General features: G+C 46.3%; 1 protein-coding gene across 1 annotated transcript in view; it reads left to right on the top strand.

The window, feature by feature from the left end:
* Positions 1-16782: 16782 nt before the first annotated feature.
* Positions 16783-25154, top strand: part of MROH7 (maestro heat like repeat family member 7) — a 49702-nt gene continuing 41330 nt past the window's right edge. The window contains exons 1-3 of the mRNA XM_049710939.1: positions 16783-16961; positions 22202-22236; positions 23004-24297. Of these exons, the coding sequence (XP_049566896.1) occupies positions 23067-24297 (1231 nt within the window). The 5' untranslated portion in view covers positions 16783-16961; positions 22202-22236; positions 23004-23066. The remainder of the gene's footprint in view (positions 16962-22201; positions 22237-23003; positions 24298-25154) is intronic.

Here is a 25154-nt window from a genome sequence, read left to right as displayed (position 1 = left end):
AGATGGTTCTTCCCTCTTTCTGCCCTGCCCCAGGGAGTCACAAAGGTCAGGAAAGGGTGGGTGACAAGGACAGATTAGATCTGCCTGAGGAATATGAATTTTCCTTCTATCCCAGATAGATTATCTACCTGAGATTGAGAGTGGTAGGCCTGGAGGGCAGGGGGGGAAGACGGCAGAGTAGAAGGACGGGCGCTCGCTCCCTCTTGTGAGAGCACTGGAATCACAACTAACTGCTGAACAATCATCAATAGGAAGACACTGGAGCTCACCAAAACAGATACCCCACATCCAAAGACAAAGGAGAAGCCACAATGAGATGGTAGGAGGGGTGCAATCACAATAAAATCAAATCCCATAACTGCTAGTGGCTGACTCACAAACTGGAGAACACTGATACCACAGAAGTCCACCCACTGGAGTGAAGGTTCTGAGCCCCACATCAGGCTTCCCAACCTGGGGGTCCAGCAACGGGAGGAGGAATTCCTAGAGAATCAGACTATGAAGGCTAGCAGGATTTGATTGCAAATCAACAGGACGGGGGGAAACAGTGACTCCACTCTTGGAGGGCACACACAAAGTAGTGTGCACACTGGGACCCAGGGGAAGGAGCAGTGACTCCATAGGAGACTGAACCAGACCTACCTGCTACTGTTGGAGGGTCTCCTGCAGAGGCAGGTGTGGCTGTGGCTCACAGTGGGGACAAGGACACTGGCAGCAGAAGTTCTGGGAAGTACTCCTTGGCGTGAGCCCTCCTAGAGTCCACCATTAGCCCCACCAAAGAGCCAGGTAGGCTCCAGTGTTGGGTTGCCTCAGGCCAAACAACCAACAGGGAGGGAACCTAGCCCCACCCATCAGCAGACAAGCGGATTAAAGTTTTACTGAGCTCTGCCCACCAGAGCAACACCCAGCTCTACCCACCACCAGCCCCTCCCATTAGTAAACTTGCACAAGCCTCTTAGGTAGCCTCATCCACCAGAGGGCAGAAAGCAGAAGCAAGAACTACAATCCTGCAGCTTGTGGAAGGAAAACCACATTCACAGAAAGATAGACAAGATGAAAAGGCAGAGGACTTTGTACCAGATGAAAGAACAAGATAAAGCCCCAGAAAAACAACTAAATGAAGTGGAGATAGGCAACCTTCCAGAAAAAGAATTCAGAATAATGGTAGTGAAGATGATCCAGGACCTTGGAAAAAGAATGGAGGTAAAGATCGAGAAGATGCAAGAAATGTTTAACAAAGACCTAGAAGAATTAAAGAATAAACATCTAGAAGAATTAAAGAACAAACAAACAGTGGTGAACAATACAATAACTGAAATGAAAAATACGCTGGAAGGAATCAAGAGCAGAATAACTGAGGCAGTAGAACAGATAAGTGACCTGGAAGACAGAATGGTGTAATTCACTGCCATGGAACAAAATAAAGAAAAAAGAATGAAAAAAAATGAAGGCAGCCTAAGAGATCTCTGGGACAACATTAAATGCACCAACATTCGCATTATAGGGGTCCCAGAAGGAGAAGAGAGAGAGAAAGGACCTGAGAAAATATTTGAAGAGATTATAGTTGAAAACTTCCCTAACATGGGAAAGGAAATAGCCACCCAAGTCCAGGAAGTGCAGAGAGTCCCAGGCAGGATAAACCCAAGGAGAAACAAACTGAGACACATAGTAATCAAATTGGCAAAAAATTAAAGACAAAGAAAAATTATTGAAAGCAGCAAGGGAAAAACGACAAATAACATACAAGGGAACTCCCATAAGGTTAACAGCTGATTTCTCAGCAGAAACTCTACAAGCCAGAAGGGAGTGGCATGATATATTTAAAGTGATGAAGGGGAAGAAACTACAACCAAGATTACTCTACCTGGCAAGGATCTCATTCAGATACGATGGAGAAATCAAAAGCTTTACAGACAAGCAAAAGCTAAGGGAATTCAGCACCACCAAACCTGCTCTACAACAAATGCTAAAGGAACTTCTCTAAGTGGGAAACACAGAGGAGAAAAGGACCTACAGAAATAAACCCAAGAAAATTAAGAAAATGGTCATAGGAACATACATATCAATAATTACCTTAAATGTGAATGGATTAAATGCTTCAACCAAAAGACCCAGGCTCGCTGAATGGATATAAAAACAAGACCCATCTATATGCTGTCTACAAAAGACCCACTTCAGACCTAGGGAAACATACAGACTGAAAGTGAGGGGACAGAAAAAGATATTCCATGCAAATGGAAATCAAAAGAAAGCTGGAGTAGCAATACTCATATCAGATAAAATAGACTTTAAAATAAAGAATGTTACAAGAGACAAGGAAGGATACTACGTAATGATCAAGGGATCAATCCAAGAAGAAGATATAACAATTACAAATATATATGCACCCAACATAGGAGCACCTCAATACATAAGGCAACTGCTAACAGCTATAAAAGAGGAAATCGACAGCAACACAGTAATAGTGGGGGACTTTTAACACCTCACTTACACCAATGGACAGATCATCCAAACAGAAAATTACTAAGGAAACACAAGCTTTAAATGACACAATAGACCCAATAGATTTAATTGATATTTATAGGACATGCCATCCAAAAACAGCAGATTACACTTTCTTCTCAAGTGCACATGGAACATTCTCCAGGATAGATCACATCTTGGGTCACAAAATCAAGCCTCAGTAAATTTAAGAAAATTGAAAACATATCAAGCATCTTTTCTGACCACAATGGTATGAGATTATAAATCAATTACAGGGAAAAAAACATAAAATCACAAACACATGGAGGCTAAACAATATGTTACTAAATAACCAAGAGATCACTGAAGAAAACAAAGAGGAAATCAAAAAATACCTAGAGACAAATTACAATGAAAACACGACAATCCAAAACGTATGGGATGAAGCAAAAGCAGTTCTAAGAAGGAAGTTTATAGCAATACAAGCCTACCTCAAGAAACAAGAAAAATCTCAAATAAACAATCTAACCTTACACCTAAAGGAACTAGAGAAAGAAGAACAAAGAAAACCCAAAGTTAGCAGAAGGAAAGAAATCATAAAGATCAGAGCAGAAATAAATGAAATAGAAACAAAGAAAACAATAGCAAAGATCAATAAAACTAAAAGCTGGTTCTTCGAGAAGATAAACAAAATTGATAAACCATTATCCAGACTCATCAAGAAAAAGAGGGAGAGGACTCAAATCAATAAAATTAGAAATGTAAAAGGAGAAGTTATGACAGACACCACAGAACTACAAAGCATCCTAAGAGAATACTACAAGCAACTCTATGCCAATAAAATAGAAAACCTGGAAGAAATGGACAAATTCTTAGAAAGGTATAACCTTCCAAGACTGAACCAGGAAGAAATAGAAAATATGGGCAGACCACTCACAAGTAATGAAATGGAAACTGCGATTAAAAATCTTTCAACAAACAAAAGTCCAGGACCAGATGGCTTCACAGGTGAATTCTATCAAACATTTAGAGAAGAGCTAACACCTGTCCTCAAACTCTTCCAAAAAATTGCAGAGGAAGGAACACTCTGAAACCCATTCTATGAGGTCACCATTACCCTGATTCCAAAACCAGACAAAGATACTACAAAAAAAGAAAATTACAGAGCAATATCACTGATGAACATAGATGCAAAAATCCTCAACAAAATACTAGCAAACAGAATCCAACAACACATTAAAAGGATTATACACCATGATCAAGTGAGATTTATCCATGGGATGCAAGGATTCTTCAATATATGCAAATCAATCAATGTGATACACCATATTAACAAATTGAAGAATAAAAACTATATGATCATCTCAGATGCAGAAAAAGCTTTTGACAAAATTCAACACCTGTTTATGGTAAAAACTCTCCAGAAAGTGGGCATAGAGGGGACCTACCTCAACATAATAAAGACCATATACGACAAACCCACAGCAAACATCATTCTCAATGGTGAAAAACTGAAAGCATTTCCTCTAAGATCAGGAACAAGACAAGGATGTCCACTCTCACCACTATTATTCAACATAGTGTTGGAAGTCCTAGCCACGGCAATCAGAGAAGAAAAAGAATTAAAGGAATACAAATTGGAGAAGAAGAAGTAAAACTGTCACTGTTTGCAGATGACATGATACTATACATAGAGAATCCTAAAGATGCCACCAGTAAACTACTACAGCTAATCAATGAATTTGGCAAATTTGCAGGATACAAAATTAATGCACAGAGATCTCTTGCATTCTTATACACTAATGATGAAAAATCTGAAAGAGAAATTAAGGAAACACTCCATTTACCACTGCAACAAAAAGAACAAAATACCTAGGAATAAACCTACCTAGGGAGACAAGAGACCTGTATGCAGAAAAGTATAAGACACTGATGAAAGAAATTAAAGATGATCCAAACAGATGAAGAGATATACCATGTTCTTGGATTGGAAGAGTCAACATTGTGAAAATGACTATACTACCCAAAGCAATCTGCACATTCAATGCACTCCCTATCAAATTACCAATGGCATTTTTTACAGAACTAGAACAAAAAGTCTTAAAATTTGTATGGAGACACAAAAGATCCCAAATAGCCAAAGCAGTCTTGAAGGAAAAAAACAGAGCTGGAGGAATCAGGCTCCCTGACTTCAGACTATACTACAAAGCTACAGTAATCAAGATAATATGGTACTGGCAGAAAAACAGAAATACAGATCAATGGAACAGGATAGAAAGCCCAGAAATAAACCCATGCACCTATGGTCAACTAATCTATGACAAAGGAGACAAGGATATACAATGGAGAAAAGACAGTCTCTTAAATAAGTGGTGCTGGGGAAACTGGACAGCTACATGTAAAAGAATGAAATTAGAACACTCCCTAACACCATACACAAAAATAAACTCAAAATGGATTTGAGACCTAAATGTAAGACCAGACACTATAAAACTGTTAAAGGAAAACATAGCAAGAACACTGACATAAATCACAGCAAGATCTTTTTGATCGACCTCCTAGAGTAATGGAAATAGAAACAAAAATAAACAAATGGGACCTAATGAAACTTCAAGCTTTTGCACAGCAAAGGAAACTACAAAGAAGACGAAAAGACAGCCCTCAGAATGGGAGAAAATATTTGAAAACGAATCAACGGACAAAGGATTAATCTCCAAAATATATAAACAGCTCATGCAGTTCAATATTAAAGAAACAAACAACCCAATCCGAAAATGGGCAGAAGACCTAAATAGACATTTCTCCAAAGAAGACATACACATGGCCAAGAAGCACATGAAAAGCTGCTCAACATCACTAATTATTAGAGAAATGCAAATCAAAACTACAATGAGGTATCACCTCACACCAGTTAGAATGGGCAACATCAGAAAATCTACAACAACAAATGCTGGAGAGGGTGTGGAGAAAAGGGAACCGTCTTGCACTGCTGGTGGGAATGCAAATTGATACAGCCACTATGGAGAACAGTATGGAGGTTCCTTAAAAAACTAAAAATAGAATTAGCATATGACACAGCAACCCCACTTCTGGGCATATACCCAGAGAAAACCATAATTCAAAAAGACACATGCACCCAATGTTCATTGCAGCACTATTTACAATAGCCAGGTTATGGAAGCAACTTGAATGTGCATTGACAGACGAATGGATAAAGAAGATGTGGTACATATATACAATGGGATATTACTCAGCCATAAAAAGGAACGAAATTGGGTCATTTGTAGAGACGTGGATGGAGCTAGAGTCTGTCATACAGAGTGAAGTAAGTCAGAAAGAGAAAAACAAATATTGTATATTAACGCATGTATGTGGAACCTAGAAAAATGGTACAGATGAACTGGTTTGCAGGGCAGAAGTTGAGACACAAATGTAGAGAACAAACGTATGGACACCAAGGGGGGAAAGTGGTGGTAAGGGGGGTTGTGTGATGAATTGGGAGATTGGTATTGACATGAATACACTAATATGTATAAAATAGTCAACTAATAAGAACCTGCTGTATAAAAAAATAAATTAAATAAAATTTAAAAATTCAAAAAAAAAGAAAAAAGGCAGGGGAAGTTGGTAGGAAAATAAAATGAAAAGAAAGGGATAGGCCTGGCATGCTGGCCTGGGTTGCTGCAGGCCACTCCTGAGTCCACAGGGAAGGGACTGAGTCACCACCTGGCACAGAGGGTGTTCTGTGGGCCCCAGTGTGGGAAGGCAGTTAGAGACTGTCCCTATTTCAGGGACCCTGGAGTTTAAATGAGTCCAAGAATTACCTGTAATGTGCACAGGGACTTGGGCTTAGAGAGGTGCACAGAGAAATCCAGCAGGGTCCCTGTTGACTGACTCGAGTGTATGTGTGTAGGAGTGACTGGAAGGATGCCCAGGTGGGCAGATGGAGGGAATCTGGGAAGCAAGCAGCAGGTCAGGAGGGAGTTTGGTTCAGGCCTCCTGGAGTCCTGGGGGCTCTGTGTCATCCCTGAAGAGCTGTCCAGGAAGGAACTAGATATAGAGAGGTCTGGGGCTCCGGACCAAACATGAAGGTGTGAGCACCATTTCCTGCCCAAGGCAAAGAGAGAAGGGGGTGGAGGTAGACCTTTGGAGACCACTGACTTTAGGGATGATGGGGGAAGAGAAATCAGTCAAGCATAGTGGGACAGAACCAGCGAGAGGTTGGGGAGGGGTCCCGGGAGCCAATGGAAAGGTCACTTTGAGAAGAAAGGGGTGGTCATCTGTGCCTGGAGATGGAGGCCCATAAGGACAGCAAGGTCCTGCCAGATTCAACAATAAGAAGAGTAACGGTGATATTGGAGAGGGCAGCGTCCACGGACTCCATTTACAACGGGATCGTCACTCTTTTTGATTACAGTATCTAATGCCAATGCTGGACAAATCTCTTTTTCGAAAGAAAAGTCCAGAACTTAGCTCTTACAATTGACCAGGGCTCTCCACATACAAACAGCCCTCGTTTTAGAATTGTGTGCTTATTTAGTCTTTGTGACACTCTTATGGGGGAAGCATCACCCCCACTTCTCAGATAAGGGAGCGGGAGTGGGTCAGCAGCAGAGCTGGGGGATATGAGCCTGGGTCTTTCCGCCCAGCAGGCTGTGTGTTGCCTGCCCCTGGGAAGGATGCTGGTGAGTTCTGAGGCACTGAGCTTTGCTGCCTCTCTCGGCTCTGAGGCCTCTGCAGGCTGCCCTGGAAGAAGAGGAACTTTATCCAGCTCTGGCTTTTGGCAGGAGGAAGAGCTCTGGGATGGACTCCAGGCTGCAAAGGACTCTACTGCCCATGACACTTCTCATAAGACAGATAAAGGATGCCCCACTCTGTGCCCGGCACTGTGCTAGCTCTGGAGACCCCCTGGCCCCCCATGACATATAGTAAGAGAGGAGAACCTGAGGGTTGTCAGGGACTCCAGCATCTGAGAGGTGGAGCCACTGTTCTACAGCTGGCGCTGCAGGAGCGGCCTCACAGCCTATAAAGATGTGCTATTAATAGCAGGGCCTCCAAGGCGGGGCATGATGGATCAGGTGACACAAGGGGATTGGGAGCACAGCAGAGGAGCCCCGACCTCCTGGGTGGGCCAGGCGGTTTTCAGGGGAGGCATGGAGAACTTGGAGAGCCATGCGGGACTGGGGCTAGGGAAGGATGTCCTAGACAAGGGGGTAGCGTGTGCGGAGCGAGCAAGCCATGTGGGAGAGGGACTTGCTTGGGAGGGCAGTAGTGCAGTGGCACTGGATCCCACCAGGTGGGAGACAGGGGTGCTCGGGAGGGGAGGCTGGGGAGGCGAGGAGGTCTGGGTCACTGATAAAGAGCTTGGCACCTGGAGGGCACCTGTGGGACAAGCATGAGAAAGACACGCTCAGCTTTGATTTCAGAGAATGATTCTGGAAGTTGGTATTGAGATATGGCTGAAGAAGGCCTGACGGTCCCTAGCACCGGGGACATCCAGTTTTATCATCCCCTATACCTCCCCATCCCTCCATTCCCTGCATGGAGCCACAAGACTTCCCATGCCATTCTCCTCAGAACAACCACAGGCCCACAGAGGCCCAGCCTCTGTTACCTGATTACTTCAATCCCCCTGCCCTTACCTGAAAACTGGGTTCACCTCTTGTCGGTGTCAAGTCAAAAGACACAACCAAGCCAAACATCCGGAGAAGGAAGGATTTATTACTTGCAGCAAGGAGAACACTTGCTTTCCCAAAGGAGTGTTAAGCTAAGGGTACATGCATATTCATGAGGGGCTTGAGCAGAGGAGAATTCAGCATTGAACAGAGGCAAAGGTCAACAGAGTCCAAGCTTAAACTGTTTGAAGTCATGAAGGTCAGGAAAGGTCAACATCATCCCATCCTCCACCTGGGTGGGGGCCTTAGTTCCTGCAGAACTCAAAGATTGTTACTGTATCCCTTGAGGAGGAACTAGGACTCTGTTTTATCTGAACTACTGTTTTTTTTTTTTTTTTAACTTTTTTACATTGGAGTATAGCCGATTAACAACGCTGTGATAGTTTCAGGTACGCAGCAAAGCGACCCAGCCTGTTTCCTGACTGCTTTTCCTTTGTTCCTGCATTCCCTTACTTCCCTTAAGATTGTTGATTACTGAGACCTGTTCAAGGGCAAGCATTGTGGCCGGGCTTAGATCACAAAATGGCTTAGGCCAAAATGGCTTCTCTCATGTCAAGAAAGCCGTGCCTGGGATTCCCTGGTGGCGCAGAGGCTGAGAGTCTGCCTGCCGATGCAGGGGACGCAGGTTCGTGCCCCGGTCCGGGAAGATCCCACATGCCGCGGAGTTGCTGGGCCCGTGAGCCATGGCCGCTGAGCCTGCGCGTCCGGAGCCTGTGCTCCGCAACGGGAGAGGCCACAACAGTGAGAGGCCCACGTACCACAAAAAAAGAAAAGAAAAGAAAAGAAAAGAAAGCCATGCCTGGTTCTGTTTCTCTGGGGCTCCCCTCACCTATCTGCTTATATCCTCCACCTATATGATAGGGAGAAAAAATAGAGGTTATTAGGAAGCACCCACATTTCAGATATATGGAGCAGCGGTCTTCAGAATCTTTAGAGCTGGTGCTGCAGGAAGTTCTGCCTACTGCGCCCTAAGAGCTTCTGTGAGGCTGTGTCGCCCCACACAACCCCACCCTCCCCACCCAGAATCCCATCAGAGTGTCGGGAAATACAGCCTTGAAGTACCTCAGTCAGGAAAAATGATTGATTGTTCCTGAATCCAGGGCCCCCCTAGCACTAGCCAGGGCCCCTGAGCTCAGGGGAGAATCCCACCTGAGGCATTTAGAATCCAGATGTAGTGTTAAGGCCATGGGAGAAGAGATGCCACCCCTAACCATGGGTAAAGCGTCTGGGAGGCTTCCTGGGGGAGGCGGCATTTGACCTGGACCTTGAAGGATGGGTATGATTGCTTAGGGAGAGTTTTCCCCTTATAAAAATGGTACAAAAAAGATATTGGAAAATTTGGAAATATGGAAAAAGAAATTATCATTCTTTAAAAATAAACAAAGAGATTCACCAACCAGATATAGCTGATTGTTTTCATTCTATTGAAGACCTGTCCAATCTTTTTCAACGCAGCACATTTATTACTGGAACTTTTGCTTTGCTTTGCTTTTTTGGTGGGCGTGTTTTCTATTGCTGCTGTAACAAATTACCGCAAATTTAGTGGCTTAAACAACACATCTTTAATCTTACAGTTCTGGAGGTCAGAAGTCTGAGATAGGTTTCTCTGGGCCAAAATCAACATGTTGGTATGGCTGGAGGCTGGAGGCTCTAGGGGAGAATCCGTTTCCTGGCCTTTTCCAGCTTCTAGAGTTGGCCTGCATCCCGTGGCTCCTGGCCTCATTCCTCCATCTCCATAGCCAGCAAGGTTGGGCATATTATCATCTCTCGGTCTCACTTTCTTCTGCCTCCCTCTTCCACTTATAAGGAACCCTGTGATTACATTGGACCTACCCAGATAATCCAGAATAATCTCCCCATTTTAAGGTCGGCTACTTATTAACGTTAATTCCATCTGCAATCGTAATTCCTTTTGCATATAAAGTAATACGGTCACAGGTCCAGAGCTTAGGATGTGACTGTCTTTGGGGGGCCATTATTCTACCTACCATGGCAAGGTTTGGCTGTTACTGCCCTTTCAGTCTTTGGGGTTCCACTCCTTGTGGGGGGCAGCATGGCTAAGTGCACAGGCCCTGGGCTGCCTGCACTCCCTTCCAGCCCTGACACCCGCCAGCCGTGTGATCTAGGGCTTTCTGTGCCTCAGTTTCTCCATTTATTAGCTTGTAGAACTGTTGTGAAGCTTAAATGAGTAAATCCATGTAAATTACTCGGGACAGTACCCAGTACAAACCAAATGCTTGATAAAGATGATGTGCTGTTGCACGTGTATATACAATTTAACAAATATGAGTTTGCATTCTGCTTTTTTTCACATATATAATATGAGCCTTTCCCTATACGATTGTAATTTTCATTTTCATTTTGTCCCCCCTTTGGTCTGTTGGCCAGACTTTTTTTTTTTTAATTACTAGTGTTGTCTAATATGCAGCCCAGTGTTGTATTTTGGGCTCAGGAGCTGAACCTGAGTGTCCATCAGCCTTCTCCATTTTTATTTTATTTTTAAATTTTATTTTATTTATTTAGGCTGGGCTATGCGGCATGCGGGGTCTTATTTCCCCGATCAGGGGTCGAACCAGCAACCCATGCACTGGAAGCGCAGAGGCTTAACCGCTGGACTGCTAGGAAAGTCCCTGTAACTTTCACTTTTAATAGATGCATAAAATCTCATTCAGTGGCTGTTTCCATAGTTTACGGAGCTATTGCCTTCCATGTTGGATACCTGGACTGTTTACAATCTTTTACTAACAGGCAAATGCTCCAGTGAGGATCTCTGGCCACATTCCTGATTATGTTCTTAGGCCAGATCCTCAGAAGTGGAATTGCTTGGTCAGAGAGTAAGCACATTTTGAAGGCTTTTGGAATCTGCTGTTAAAATTTCATTCCAGGGACTTCCCTGGTGGTCCAGTGGTCAAGACTCCACTCTTCCACTGCATGGGGCGCAGGTTCGATCCCTGGTCAGGGAACTAAGATCCCACACACCGAATGGTGCGGCCAAAAAAAAAAAAAGAAAATTTCATTCCAAAAGATTTACGTCAATGTGGAGCCGCAGGGCTGGGTGGGGTTTCCACTGGAGGAGATGCAAAGAGAAAGTACCATTCCAGATAACGGGCAGGACGACCCAAGGCTCAGAGTGAGAGAGCACAGGACGCCCTAGGGGAGCCGGAAAAAAGACTGACTGGTCATGAGGTCTGAGTGAGCAGCGGTGGGGCATAAGGCTGCAGGGCGGAAAGAGTCATGTTTGATTCACCAGTGATGGGCAGGTCGTGGTGTAGGATGATTCAGGGAAATGTTAATGGAAGCGGGGAACCCAATGAAGAGGCTCTTGTTAGAAGCCAAGCAAGAGAAGAGGAGATCTGAATTAAGTGGGGGTGGTAAGAATGGAAAGGGGGGAGGGTATGGGTATTTTCTTCAAAGAACCTTTTGGACCTGGAAACTGACACCACATGGAGGAGGGGGGAGAAGGAGGGAGGAGTCAGAGGCCTTGCTGAAAGCTTTCAGCCTGCCTCTAGGAGAATCAGGGGCGACTGATAGAAGGACGCTGGGTGGAGGAACATGTTTTGTGGGAAGGAGATTCAGCTGAGACATGCTGAGTTACAGGTGTCCCGTAAGTGGTGGGGCATGCAGATTGTGACCAAGCTGGGGCAGGAAGTATAGGTAGGGGGCTGTGTTAATCTCAGATCCACTCCTGGCTCTTCCCTTGCCCTGCACTGCGTTAACCCCTGCCTCCCTTCTCACTGCCTTCCAGCTGCTTCAGCCAATGGGAGGCACTGGCAGGAGCATGGCGGGTGGAAGGGGAGAGGCAGTGTGTTTTGTCATCTCTCTCCCTCTGCTTCAGAGAACGTGTCCAGCAATGAATGGCTCTGTCTCCCTATGGCACTCACTTCGGCCAGGTGACCCAGGAGCCTGGGCTCCTGTGTCCCTTCCTACTGCCCATGTGGCTTCTCGGCTTTCACTGTGGAACCATGTCCCTGGAATAAATTCCCTCTGTTTTAAATACTCAGTATGGTTTCTTGCTTTCCTGGTTGGACCCTGACTGATCTAGGAGCCAACTGCATGGATGCCATAATGAAAGCAAGGAGTGTGGAAGAGGTCCCAAGCGAGAGAGAGGAGACCCAAAGCCAGAATCCTGGGGGACACAGATGTAGGGGGGGGGGGGACTCTGAAAAGGACACAGGAGAAAAAGAATCTGGGGCAGGGAGAGAACCAGCAGAGTGAAGTGCCCCAGGGGCCAAGGAAGGAGAAAGTCTTAAGTTTGGATCATCGTAAAGCAGATGTTCCAGAGAAGGCAGAGAATGAAGAGGAAGGACAAGCCTTTCAAGTCGGCCATGACCTCAGAGGCAGAACCTCAGTGGAGAGGAGGTGGCAGAGATTAAATGTTTAAGAACAGGGCAGGGAGTGAGGTGGAGGAGGCCAAAGTGAGAATAAGACATTTCTTCAGGAAATACTTACTGAAGTATTGAAATTCTGACCCAAGTATACTTGGTACCAGGAATGGGTCAGGCCTTGGGTACCAGGCATGCAAAGATGAATAAGACATCATCTCTGTTCTTAAAGCATTCTCAGATTAATGGAGGAAATAATCAAGTTACAAGAAATTGATAGCACACTGTAATAAGGTATAATAATGCTGCAAGAGCAGAGGAGAAAGTCCTAAAACAGCTGTGAGGAGGGGCTCATGACAGACTTCCTAGAGAAGATACCACTGGGTTTTGACAGATGCGTAGGAGTTATGCAGATGAAATGGGGAGGAATGGGAGGGAAACAGCATTCTGCATGGAAGGAACAGCATGAGAAAAGGCACAGAGGCAAGAAACATCACTGTGAGTTCTGGGAAACCACTGTGTTGCTAAAGCAGAAATTGTGTAGGAGGAAATGGTAGGAGATGAGACTGGGGAATGATTCCAGTGGAATAATGAACTAGAAACGTCAATGGGGGCCAGAAAGCAGTGGGATATTCACTTTGATGTGCTAAAATAGAATAACAGACACCCTAGAATTCTACATGCAGTGACAATATTTTCAAGAATGAGGACAAAATTTTTTTTGTAAACAAAAACTAAAAGAGCTTATCACTAGTAAACTCTTATTAAGGAATTTATCAAGGCTATTCTTTTTTTTTTTTTAAGGCTATTCTTTAGGCAGAAGGAAATGGATCCCAGATGGAAGGTCTGAGATTGAATTAAAAAAATGATTGCTACCGAACCAAACATCGGTCCACCTGCTCGCCCGTGTGAAGTAAAGCCAATCTACTGACACCAGGCTGTGATAAAGGAAAATGCAGCATTTATTGCTGGGTGCCAAGCAAGGAGTTTACGCAGCTAGTGCTTAAAAGATCCGAACTCCCTGATGGCTTTAAGGAAAGGTTTTTAAGGACAGTGTGAGGGAGGGAGGTTGTGGGGTGTGTGATCAGCTGGTGTGGACATTCTTCTGATTGGTTGGTGGTGAGGTAATAGGGAGTCAACATCATCAACCTTCTGGTTCCAAGAGGTCTGAGGTCTAAGTGCTGTGGGTGGCATACGGTTAACATCTTCCACCTGGTGGGGCTTTCAGTATCTGAAAAATAGCTCAAAGGACATGACTCAGGATATTATCTATAGCCCTTGAGGAGGAACTAAAGGTTCTTGACTTTGTTTAATGGTTACACTTATTATTTTGTCTTGCTTAACTCTGACTCTTTTCCTTTGCTTCTGCATTTTCTCACTCCTCTGATTAAATTTATTCTTTAGAACTTGGGGAAGGCCTAGGAGGCTAAAGTTTTTCTACAAACAAGAGACAGGTGGAGGAAAAGGAGGGGTGTTCTGTCTAGGAAGGCCCCATAGAGTCCTGCTCGGTTACACGATCAGACAAAATATTGGTGAGATATTGGTTAAATCTAAACAAACACTGATTGCATAAAACAATGATGTCTAATTGGTAGGATTTAAAAATCAGAACAGGACTAAAATAAAGGATAACAATGGTATATAAGTTGGCTGATTAGTGTTAAACTCTTCTCAGGTCCTTATGTCTTTTGTTTTTTCTGGAGGAGGATAACAGGATTACTTAACTTTAGATTTTTCTACGTAAAGCATGCACATTAAAATGGCTAGAGGAACCCTAAGGAATAGATACAAAATATGTAAGTTCCATACGGATAGAAAAGGGGAGAAAAGGAGTGAGAGAAGAAAGGCAAATTCAGGAATCCTAAAGAAAGGAAAAAGGAAGAAAAATAAGATACAAATTAAAAAGGAGAGATTCTACTTCTGGTAATGTCAAGGTAGCTCCTATCAGACCAACCCTCCTAGAGATAGCAGTTATGAGCTCTGGACAAAATATGAAGAACAACTAACTTCCTGAAGGCTCTGGAAAGAGATCAAGATCAGGAAGAGACTAGAGGGGAGCCAACGTTTAGAAGAAGGAACAGCCAACACGTGCAAAGATATGTAAAATCTCACAAATTTAATATTGAACCAAAGAAGCCAGAAGCAAGAGTCTGTGCTGGAGAATTCCATTTGTATAAAGTCCAGAAACAGGCAAATCTAAACAGTACTGTTAGAAGTCAGGATAGCACTCACCCTCCGCGGGGCGGGGATAGTGACTGGGGGGTTTCTGGGATCCTGGTGGGTTCCATTTCTAGATCTGGGTGCTGGTTACGTGGGTGCGCCCACTCGGTGAAGATTCATCAAAATTGACATGGTATGTGCAATGTTCTGTATGTATATGGTGCTTCAGTACACACTTAAAAAATTGAAAAGGGAGCAGAAACAAGGCAGGTAGGTAGGCAAAGGCAGACTGTGAAGGGGCCTCAATTCCAGACCAAGGGGTGTGGATGTGACCTTGTGGGAAGTGGGAGGGCTTAAGGGGAAATGAGTTGTCAGGGATGCTCCCTAGCTGCAGGATGGAGCTGGATTTTATTGAGAAGACTGGCCAGAATCTGGGTTTCCGATGATGGTGAGGACCTCAGCCAGGACGGAGGGTATGGAGTTGGAGGGACAGGACAGATTTGGAAGCAGAAGGACTTGGTGATTAATTGGGTGCTTGAGGCCAGGGGAGGAGACGGAGGAGTCAGAAAGGGTTCTTGTCACTGCAGGTAAAGAGCGAGTGAGGGGCTGCGGGGAAAGAAGCAAGTTTGCTGGAGGATTTTTTCTGAGAGGCCATGTTGGGAGGCCACGGAAACAAACAGGTGGAGGAGCAGCTAAGCAGTGGGGGGAGTGGGAGGTGCAGGGCCAGGAGTGGGGACGCAGGGGGTGGGGGAAGGGGCCGCAAAGGCGAGATCCCAGGTAGACAGAAGGGGACCCACTCTCCAGAGCTGACACACCTGGGGGTGGGGACTACGTGTGAGGAGGCAGGTTTCCGGGGGCCGTAGAACTCAGAACATCACATGACGTACACACTCTCCTAGGGTCTAATGATCTGGGTAAGCGGGAATACAGCTTAGTGGACAGTTCCACTACTGTTTTGAAGTTTGAAGTCACTGGTTGTCTTAGTTAGCTTAGTTATTGCTCATCGTTAAGCAGCTGGTCTTTAGGAAGATAATAGCATTGCCTTCATTTCCTTATCACAGGATCCAGGTTTCACATTCTGGGTCTCCTGGCCTGCCCCACCTCCACACTCTTATCTGTGCCTGCGGAAGCAGGGTGGAGCCTGAGAGAGACAAAGGACACATGCAGCGTCCTAGCTCATGACCTTGGGCTAACCTTCTCCCTCTGCGGGTCTCGGTTTCCTCGTTACAGGTTGTCTGATTACAAGCGCTTTGCACACACAGCACTACCCACGAGATTCCATCTCAGGTCTGCTGTGCCCCAAACCTGCCCTGTTCCTTGGAACCAGTCTGTCACCGAAAATAAATGGAGGCATAAGGTCACAGTGTGAGGGGCTTTTATGGGGAGGCTTGAATGCCAGGCAAGGAAGTCAGTCTTCGTTTGAGCTAGCTCATTTCATTTTTTTAAAAAATTAATTTATTTTATTTTATTTATTTTTGGCTGCGTTGGGTCTTCTTTGCTGCGCGCGGGCTTTTTCTAGTTGCAGCGAGTGGGGGCTACTCATCGTTGCAGCGTGCGGGCTTCTCATTGCAGTGGCTTCTCTTGTTGCAGAGCACGGGCTCTAGGCGTGTGGGCTTCAGTAGTTGTGGCACGTGGGCTCAGTAGTTGTGGCGCACGGGCTTTAGTTGCTCCACGGCATGTGAGATCTTCCCGGACCAGGGCTCGAACCCGTGCCCCCTGCATTGGCAGGCAGATTCTTAACCACTGTGCCACCAGGGAAGTCCCTGAGCAAGGTCATTTCCAGGCAGTGGTAGAGGGTCAGAAGATAGCTCCTTTTTTTTTTTTTTTTTTTTGCAGTACGCGGGCCTCTCACTGTTGTGGCCTCTCCCGTTGCGGAGCACAGGCTCCGGACGCGCAGGCTCAGCGGCCATGGCTCACCGGCCCAGCCACTCCGCGACATGTGGGATCTTCCCGGACCGGGGCATGAACCCATGTTCCCTGCATCGGCAGGCGGACTCTCAACCACTGCGCCACCAGGGAAGCCCGATAGCTCCTTCTTTGAAAGGACATCTTCCTGCTTCTTCCCACTGTGTAGGCATAAGAAGGGGCCTCATTGGCTGGGAACTCTGAGTCATGGTGACTTCACAAAGACAACGACACTGCCTGGAGTTGGGGGGAGCCTAGGTAAGCTTCAGTCTGGGAAAGTCCCAGGGGTGGAGGCAGCCTCCACAAGGCAGTTACCACCTTGACCCCCCCTCCCTGGGTAAAAGTCTTCCCGCTCTGGCTGTAATTCCACAGTTAGAACTTCATATCTTTGACTAACGGCTGAATTTCTGTTACCATGTGGATGCCCCAGGTGGAGGTAACACATTGAACTTTTACATCAGCACTTAAGGCTCATGGACAAAGAGTTTAGGCTATCAAGTTCTGAGAATGCGGTGGATGGGAGTCCGGGGGAGGAGAGGGAGAGTCAGAAGACTCAGGAGGGACTACCACAGCCTGGGGGGAAGAGGAGGCTGAGACGCTGAAAGCCAGACTTGATCCTTTTCTCACGGCCCCCACCCAGCCATCACCCAGGGCGAGGAAGGGACGGTGAGGATGGACGTTTATGTGGGGAACTGCTGGGGGCCAGACGCTACGATCATCCCTGGCTAACCTTCCCAGGTTCATACCATTGGTGAGAGACAGAGCAGGTTTCAAATTCAAGTCCAGCTGACTCCAAAGCCCTGGATTTGTGCATTATAACTGGGCATCAGGAGAGGCGCGTTGTTTTCACTGGACTTTTCCTCTAGGGTAGAGGCCTAAGAGTGGCAGAGGGAATGGGGGAAACGGGAAGACTTGGCTTCACTGAGTGATTCGTACCTTGGGAATCTCTGGGATCTTGTAGGGAAAACTGTGAGCTAAGAATACCTGGGTTTGAATCGTTCCTCTGCCACTTTCTGGGGACTTTGCAAAAATCTGTTTATGTCTCTGATCAGTCTGAATTAACATGCCAGTAAATGAGGATAATGATACCTGTCTTGAAGAGTTGTCATTCATCCATTCATCCCCTTATTCCGTTAAAGTGTTCTGAACCTTCTCTGTGTGCTAGGCACTATGCCATGTCCTGGGAAAACAGGGGTAATAGACACTCACCAAGCTCATTTTCTAAAGTGGAGACATACAAGTAAACAGAGCAATCCTCTGGTACAGGGTGATCACATGAGGTGGGCACCTTACCCACATTTGAGGGTCCCAGGAAGACTTCCAGGAGGAAAAGCCACCTAAGCTGGCATCTGGAAAGTGACTAGATGTTAACCAGGGGAAGTGATGGAGGTTTAGCTGAGTAGTCTTGGGGAAGTTTACAAGAAGAAGAAAGAGTATTTGCAAAGGCCCCATTTGAAGCACTAGGAGAAGTTGGAAGTGGCTCAAGCATAGGGCTGGGGAAGGGGATGGATGTAGCTGGAGAGATGCAGGGGCAAGGCCTGTGGGCTGAGGGTCCTGGCAAAAGAAACAGACATCAGACTGAAGATTAGAGGGTCTCCCCTTGTGGCCTGTCCACCAGCTATGTGATGATCACTTTGGGGAGGGTTGGAGGGAGAGAGCTTGATAAAAGGCCCCCTCAGAGCCTCCTCAGGGCTGCAAAGTGGAATTTCTAAGAGTGAGGCCTGGGAATCTGTCTTTTAGGAAATATAATATAACCCACACCCCACAGTCTAAAAAGCCATAAGAAGTCACAGAGAGGTTCTAAGAGGGCATCGGCACGGTTGAATTTGCATATGCATTTTTCCTTCATCTAAGAGTATCTTTTTTTTTTTTTTTTTTTTGGTGGGGGGCACCAGACTGTGTGGCATATGTGGGATCTTAGTTCCCTGACCAGGGATTGAACCCATGCCCCCTGCGGTGGAAGCATGGAGTCCTAAACACTGGACCACCAGGGAAGTCCCATCTAAGAGTTTCTTTATTTCTCCTTCACCCCTGAAGAATAACTTTGCCAGTTATAGAATTTGTGGTTGACAGTTCTTTTTTTTCGGCACTTAAAAAATGTGTACCACTTCTTTCTGGCCTCCATGGCTTCAGATGAGAAGATTGCTGTGATTTGAATTGGTGTTCTCCTATAGGTAATTCTCTCTGGTTGCTTTTAAGATTTTTTTTTCATTGCCTTTAGTTTTCAGAAGTTTACTCATGATGTATTTTGGTATGGATTTCTTTTTTTTCTTTTAATTTAATTAATTAATTTTATTTATGGCTGCGTTGGGTCTTCGTTGCTACACACGGTCTTTCTTTAGTTGTGGTGAGTGGGGGCTACGCTTCGTTGCGGTGCATGGGCTTCTCATTGTGGTGGCTTCTTTTGTTGCAGAGCATGGGCTCTAGGTGTGTGGGCTTCAGTAGTTGTGGCACACGGGCTCAGTAGTTGTGGCTCACGGCCTTAGTTGCTCCGTGGCATGTGGGATCTTCCTGGACCAGGGCTCGAACCCGTGTCCCCTGCATTGGCAGGTGGATTCTTAACTGCTGCACCACCAGTGAAGGCCTGTTTGCCCATTTTTAAATTGGGTTGTTTGTCTTTTTGTTGTTAAGTTGTAAGAGTGCTTTATATGTTCTAGATATTTGACTCTTAACAGATACATGATTTACAAATATTTTCTTACATCCTATAAGTTGTGTTTTCACTTCCTAATAGTATCTTTTGATGCACAAGTTTTTAATTTTGCCGATGTTCAGTTTACCTATTTTTTCTTCTGTTGCTTATGCTATTGGTGTCATATCTAAGAAATCATTGCCAAATTCAAGGTCATGAAGATTTATGCCTATGTTTTTGCCTATGTGTTTATGCCTCTTATATTTAGGTCTTTAATCCATTTTGAGTTAACTTTTGTATCTAGTGTGAAAAGGGTCCAATTTATTCTTTTAGATATTGATTTCCAGTTGTCCCACCACCATTTGTTGAAGAGACTATTCTTTCCCCACTGAAAGGAGTTGGCATCCCTGTCAAAAATCAATTGACCATAGATGCATGGATGTATTTCTGGACTCTCAGTTCTATTCCATTGGCCTATATGTCTATCCTTTTGCCAGTACCACACTATTGAATGTAATTTTAAAGGAAGATCTTTGTGGCTCAATTTGGAAAATGGTTTATTGGGAGCTGCCCTTACACACAGAGACCCTTGTTGAGAGGGCAATTCGAAGACAGAGCCCCAAAGCAATGGGAGCTGTACTTGGGTTTAGCAGTGGTGATGGAGATATGGGGAGATACTTGGGAGATTTTCTGGAGCCAGAATTAGCAGAACTTGGCCAAATTTGGATTCAGCAAGTGAAGAAGAGAGTAGTCAAGGATAATATTTTTTCTGGCTTGGGTAATGGTGCCAGTTTCTTGCAACGTAGGAGAATAAGAGGGTCTGATATGGAGGAAAGCTGGCATGTTCTCTTTCGGATTCTCTAGGTCTGAGGTACCTCAGTGTCAGGTGTGTGTGCACACGTACTCACATGAGTGCCTAACACATTCCAGGCCTATATGACTGATAAACATGTTCTCAAAGAGGAACTGGAAGACCCACTGATAGTTCCTCCTCCGGAGAGCTCCAGAAACCACTGTTAAGGGCCTGGAAAGGTTCACAGAAGTGGAGGAGAGAGGATGGGAATCGGTCCATGGTTCTGTTGGTCTCTGACTGCACTAGGTGTTTTATGGCCTCCCTCTACTCTCCTTATTTGGGGCCCCAGAGCTTGGGGGCAAAGGCCAATAGGTAGCTGTGCAGTGACCTCCTTTAGCTCTCTTGGGTACCACCCAAGCCCCTCAGTAACCGTCACTCTTCCCAGTGTACAACTTCCCTTTGGTGGAGGGTAAGATGTGGGCTACCCCCCACTGTCAGGCAGCTCTGAAGCCTTGCCTGTCTGCTGCAGGGTGGAGGAGGAAGACTGAGGGAACAGGAGAAAGTGGGAGAGATCGCTCTTTTCTCATGGATGAAGGAGGGTCAGCCAGAGCTGGGACATGTGCCTTCCTGCCCAGTGACCAGTATTGTGCATCTGCTGGATCAGAGGGGTAGAAATTATTCTCTTTCACAGGCTAAACCGGTGAGGCCTTACAAAATCCTGCTGACTGCCTCATAGGCTGTACCTGACTCATATTTTTTTCCAGGTTGAAAATGCCTCCCTTTGTTAACTATAGCGTGTGTGTGTGTGTGTGTGTGTTTCACGAGGGGAGAATTCGGGTGGGGTGATCCAGGGTTTTTTGGAGCTTGAGGCTTTTTATAATTTGGAGGCTCCTCTTTAAGTAGAAGAAGACAAAACGTGAACACAAAATTAAGGACAGTCCCTTTGGAAAAGAGCTATATGAGCAAGGAGCCTTGATATTTTCAATTTCATTAGCTTCAGGTTAAAATCACCTCTGGTGCTGATGGTAGGTGAACGCTTCCTTCCTCTGAGGCAGATTGCAAAACTCTGCATGAACTGCGTGCTTGGGGGTGACGGCAGGTCCCGCTGGGCTCTGAGCACCTTACTGTTCTCTGCCCACAGTGCCTCGCAGAGAGTAGCAGAACAAGTACTAACATTTAGAGAAGACCTTCAGTGGACCACGTGGGCTGCATACCAGACACTGAGACTTCAACTACTCTTGGGTGGCAGGCTTTATGTGCCCCATATTAGAGATGGGCAGGGTGAGAGCCAGAGCGGGAGTGTCTCTTCCCCAGATTTACTAACACTACTAAGAGGATGAGCTGAGATTTGAACCCAGGACTACATGACTCCAGATCTATGTTTTTCCAAAGCCAAGCCATAAACATGCACAGCAAAATTTATGGGATGAGTAAATGACTTAGTGAATAAGTTAGTGCATAAATGAATAATAAATGAATACGTGTTGAAATGAACTAGTGACAGAATGGATGAATGGATGAAGAGATAAAAAGATGAAATAACAAGCTCACTTATTGAAAATTCACTGTGTGCCAGGTGCTGCGCTAGAGTCTTATGGGTCTTCTTGTCTAGTGAGGAAACCAGATATTGTGTGCCAAGAAAGGGGACGTGGATAAGATGCCCTGGGAACTTATAAGTGGACCTCACCTGTCTGGGGGACCTGGAAGACTCATAACATATAAGCTGAAATCTGAAGGGGTGAAGCTGTGGGTGTTAGTCAGGGAATGCGGCTGGAGAAGGGGGTGCCCAACCTATGGAGGGCCAGAATTAACCTGGGAGCTTGGCTCTTCAGAGAAACTCAGAGGAGCTGAGGGATGTTGGAATGAAGAGGTGGGGTATAGAGGGAGTATGGAGGGGCAAGAAGGGAGAAAAGGGAGTTGGGGCCAGACACAGAAGGGCCTTTTAGGTCCTGCTAAGGATTGGGGATGCTGTCCTGAAGACAATGGGAAGCCATTGAGGGTAGGAAGTCAGGTGGCATAAAGAGGTCGTCTTGGCTGCCCTGAGGGCCAGTGGGGTGGGTCATCTTCCTCCCCTTGACCTCCACTTCCTTAAGTATATAATGCAGTAGTCATACCTAACTTCTGGGACTGTGTGTGTGTGTGCAGGGAGATTTTGTTAGCAGATGTGCATGCCTGGACTTTAGACTTTGCTCAGTAAGTGTTGGAAAAGCCACTCTTGCCTGACTTGCTTTCCTTTTGCATCTCCTCCCAGGGACCAACTCCTGCTTAAGAACACCATGCATGCAGGTGAGCATCCCTACAATTCCCGTAGGAAGGGTGGCCCAGGTATGGGGGCAGGATAGAGTGGGAGGATTGGGGAGTTCACCCAGCAGTCAGATTGCTGGGCTGAGACAGGCTCTGTTTTGGTTGGTTGCCCCAGGTGCCTGCCGCACCCAGAGCAAACTGCTAAGGGCCGTGGGCAGCTCTGTCAAGGCTGCTTTGGGAATCTAGAACCACAGTCATTCACAGAATAGTTCTAGGAACTTAGGGGTTGGCTGGAAGTAGGGTAAGTAAGGAGGCTCCCCCTTCCCTTTTTCTGCCTTAAGGGGGATCCTCATTGGTCTAGTATTTGTGGACTTCTTACTGTGGACCTGGCATTGTGTTAGGTGCTGGGGATGCCCCTGGCACTAAGATGTGCATAGTTCTCTCCAGTGGGGAGCTCATCTCTAGCAGGGGCTGGACCACTAAACAAGTCATTGGAATAAAGTGCCATGAATCATTTGCTCAGAAGAGTGGGATCGGCAAGGACAGTAGGAGGAGGTTCCAGGACAAGGCAATTGCATGTAAGGGCCGTGAGCTGCAAGGGAGCAGGGTGTGGTCAAAGAAGGGAACACAGGGGATGGGGCTGGAACTGAGAGAGCCAGGGGAGAGCTGTGCAGGATGGGACTGGACAGGTGGGCTGGACGTGGTCATGAAGGACCTCGTAAGTCACCCCAGGGACTTCATGCTAAGGATGGTGGGGAGCCATGGAAGGGTTTCAACAGGTGAGGCTCAATTTGCCTTCTCCCTCTCAGGAGCTCAACAGTAGGCTATTGGACAGAAGGGAGCAGTGGCATTGAGAGACCTCCAGACCAGGCATGGCCATGAATCCAGGGGCTAGTCTGGTCCTCCGTGAAGACACAAAGATGATACCCACTCTCAACTCCACTGAGGCCCCTGGTTTAGGCTCTGACACCAACTCTGGGCCCAACCTAGATACGGAACTTGTCCCTGTCTTGAATCCACCCCTGGGTCCTGGCTTGGTTCTTGTTCCAGACCTTAATCCAACTCTGAGTCCTGTCTCAGAGGAAGCCCCTGGCCTGGCATCTGATAACACCCCCAGACCTGATGACAGCAGGGCCGCAGCTCCAGCCTGCCTCCAGATCACCACTGCCCACTCTGGTGAAGCCTTGGGTTTGGATTCCAATCACATCTCGACAGCTGACTCACAGGGGGCCCTAAATCCAGCCTCAAACCTCGTTCTGAGCCCTGGCTCTACGGAAGCCCAGGGTCTGAGTTTGGGGAACCGCTCTGGGCCAGATTCTGAGGAGGCCTTCAGCTCCCTCCCAAGCAAGAGTTTTGTTTTGGGTCAGAGTAACTCCAGTCCTTCCAAGCCTGAATCAAACCCATTTAAAAGGCCTTATTCAAAAGAAACCCTTGTTCTGGGCCAAAGCATCTCCAGGCCAGGCTCAAAAGCTCTCCTTATTCCAGCCCCAAACTCTTCTCTGGATCCTGATTCCAATAAGCTGCTCAGTGTGGGCTCAGGAAACATCTCCAAGCTGGACCTGAATACAGCTCCAAGTTCTCCTGGGTCCCTAATGCCAGACATGAACGAGACCATCACTTTGGTTTCACATAACATCTCTGGATCTGTTTCAAAAAGAACCTTTGGTGCAGCCTGGAACACGAGTTCCAAGGGAACCATCAACATGGCTTCAAATGACAATCCCAAGTCTGATTTGAACATGACCATCACTCAGGCCTCATGCTTGACCCGGTTTCCTGGTCCCAGCGGGGCTATCAGCCTGCACTCCAGCACCCAGGGACCCAACTCCACCCCTTCTCCACCCTCATGCATGACCCCGATCCTGGGCTCCAATGAGACTCTGAGCCTGGTCTCCAGCCTCACCTTCAGTGACACCTCCACCCTGACACTGAGCAGCCAGCAGGACTGTTCCGAGGACAAGAGCATCCACACAGCGCCCGTAGAGGGGAATCCGGGGAGCTGGAGCAAGATGACTAGTGTCGAGGTGGGCCAGTTCCCACTGGGGTTCCCCACCAGTGACACCATGAACAAGGACTCCACAGCCTTCCAGAGCATCCCTCAGGGTGAGTAAGGCCAGAGCGCCAGCCCCAGAGAGGACACTGACCTGGAAGAACCCTATTCAGACTTGTAGGGCAGGGAGGGGAGAGGAGAGGGGAAAGGAAGGGAAGAGCATGCAACGGATAACATGCAATATATTAACTATACGTGAGAAGGGGACAGCATGCAGTGAATAACATGCAATATATTAATTATACATGAGAGATCTAGTGCTTGCTGTGTGATTTGGGACAAGTTACTTAAAATCTCTGAGTTTCAATTTTCTTAACTGTAATATAATATCTCCATATAATCATACTTTCATTCTGTCCAAATTACAAGTCAACTAACTAACTATACCTTCCTTTCCTTATTGAGAAATTTCAGGTCTGTCTTCTCAAGTCAAACTTTGAACAGTGGAGCAGGCAGGCTTGAGTTTTTGAGGTCCCCACCTAAGTGAAGCCTTGGGGTCCAATCTGGAACCTGTGGCTCACTTCTGATGTGCAAGAGTTCTGTAAAGGAATCCCCCACCAATTTTGGATGTTGTGAAGATCTTCTCCCTATTATTTATATCTCCAAATATTTTTGTTTGTTCATGCACCAATACCATATTGCAATTAAAAAAAATTCACCATGGGTTTCCCTGGTGGTGCAGTGGTTGAGAGTCCGCCTGCTGATGCAGGGGACACGGGTTTGTGCCCTGGTCCGGGAAGATCCCACGTGCCACAGAGTGGCTGGGCCCGTGAGCCATGGCCACTGAGTCTGTGTGTCTGGAGCCTGTGCTCCGCAATGGGAGAGGCCACAGCAGCGAGAGGCCCGCGTACTGCAAAAAAAAAAAAAAAAAAAAAAAAAAAAAAAAAAATTTACCATGGCTTTGCAAGTA

The sequence above is a fragment of the Orcinus orca genome, chromosome 1 (genome assembly GCF_937001465.1).
Source record: "Orcinus orca chromosome 1, mOrcOrc1.1, whole genome shotgun sequence".
NCBI classification, from domain to species: domain Eukaryota; kingdom Metazoa; phylum Chordata; class Mammalia; order Artiodactyla; family Delphinidae; genus Orcinus; species Orcinus orca.
The sequence above is the reverse complement of the archived record's forward strand: the minus strand, read 5'-3'. Positions and strand labels throughout refer to the sequence as shown.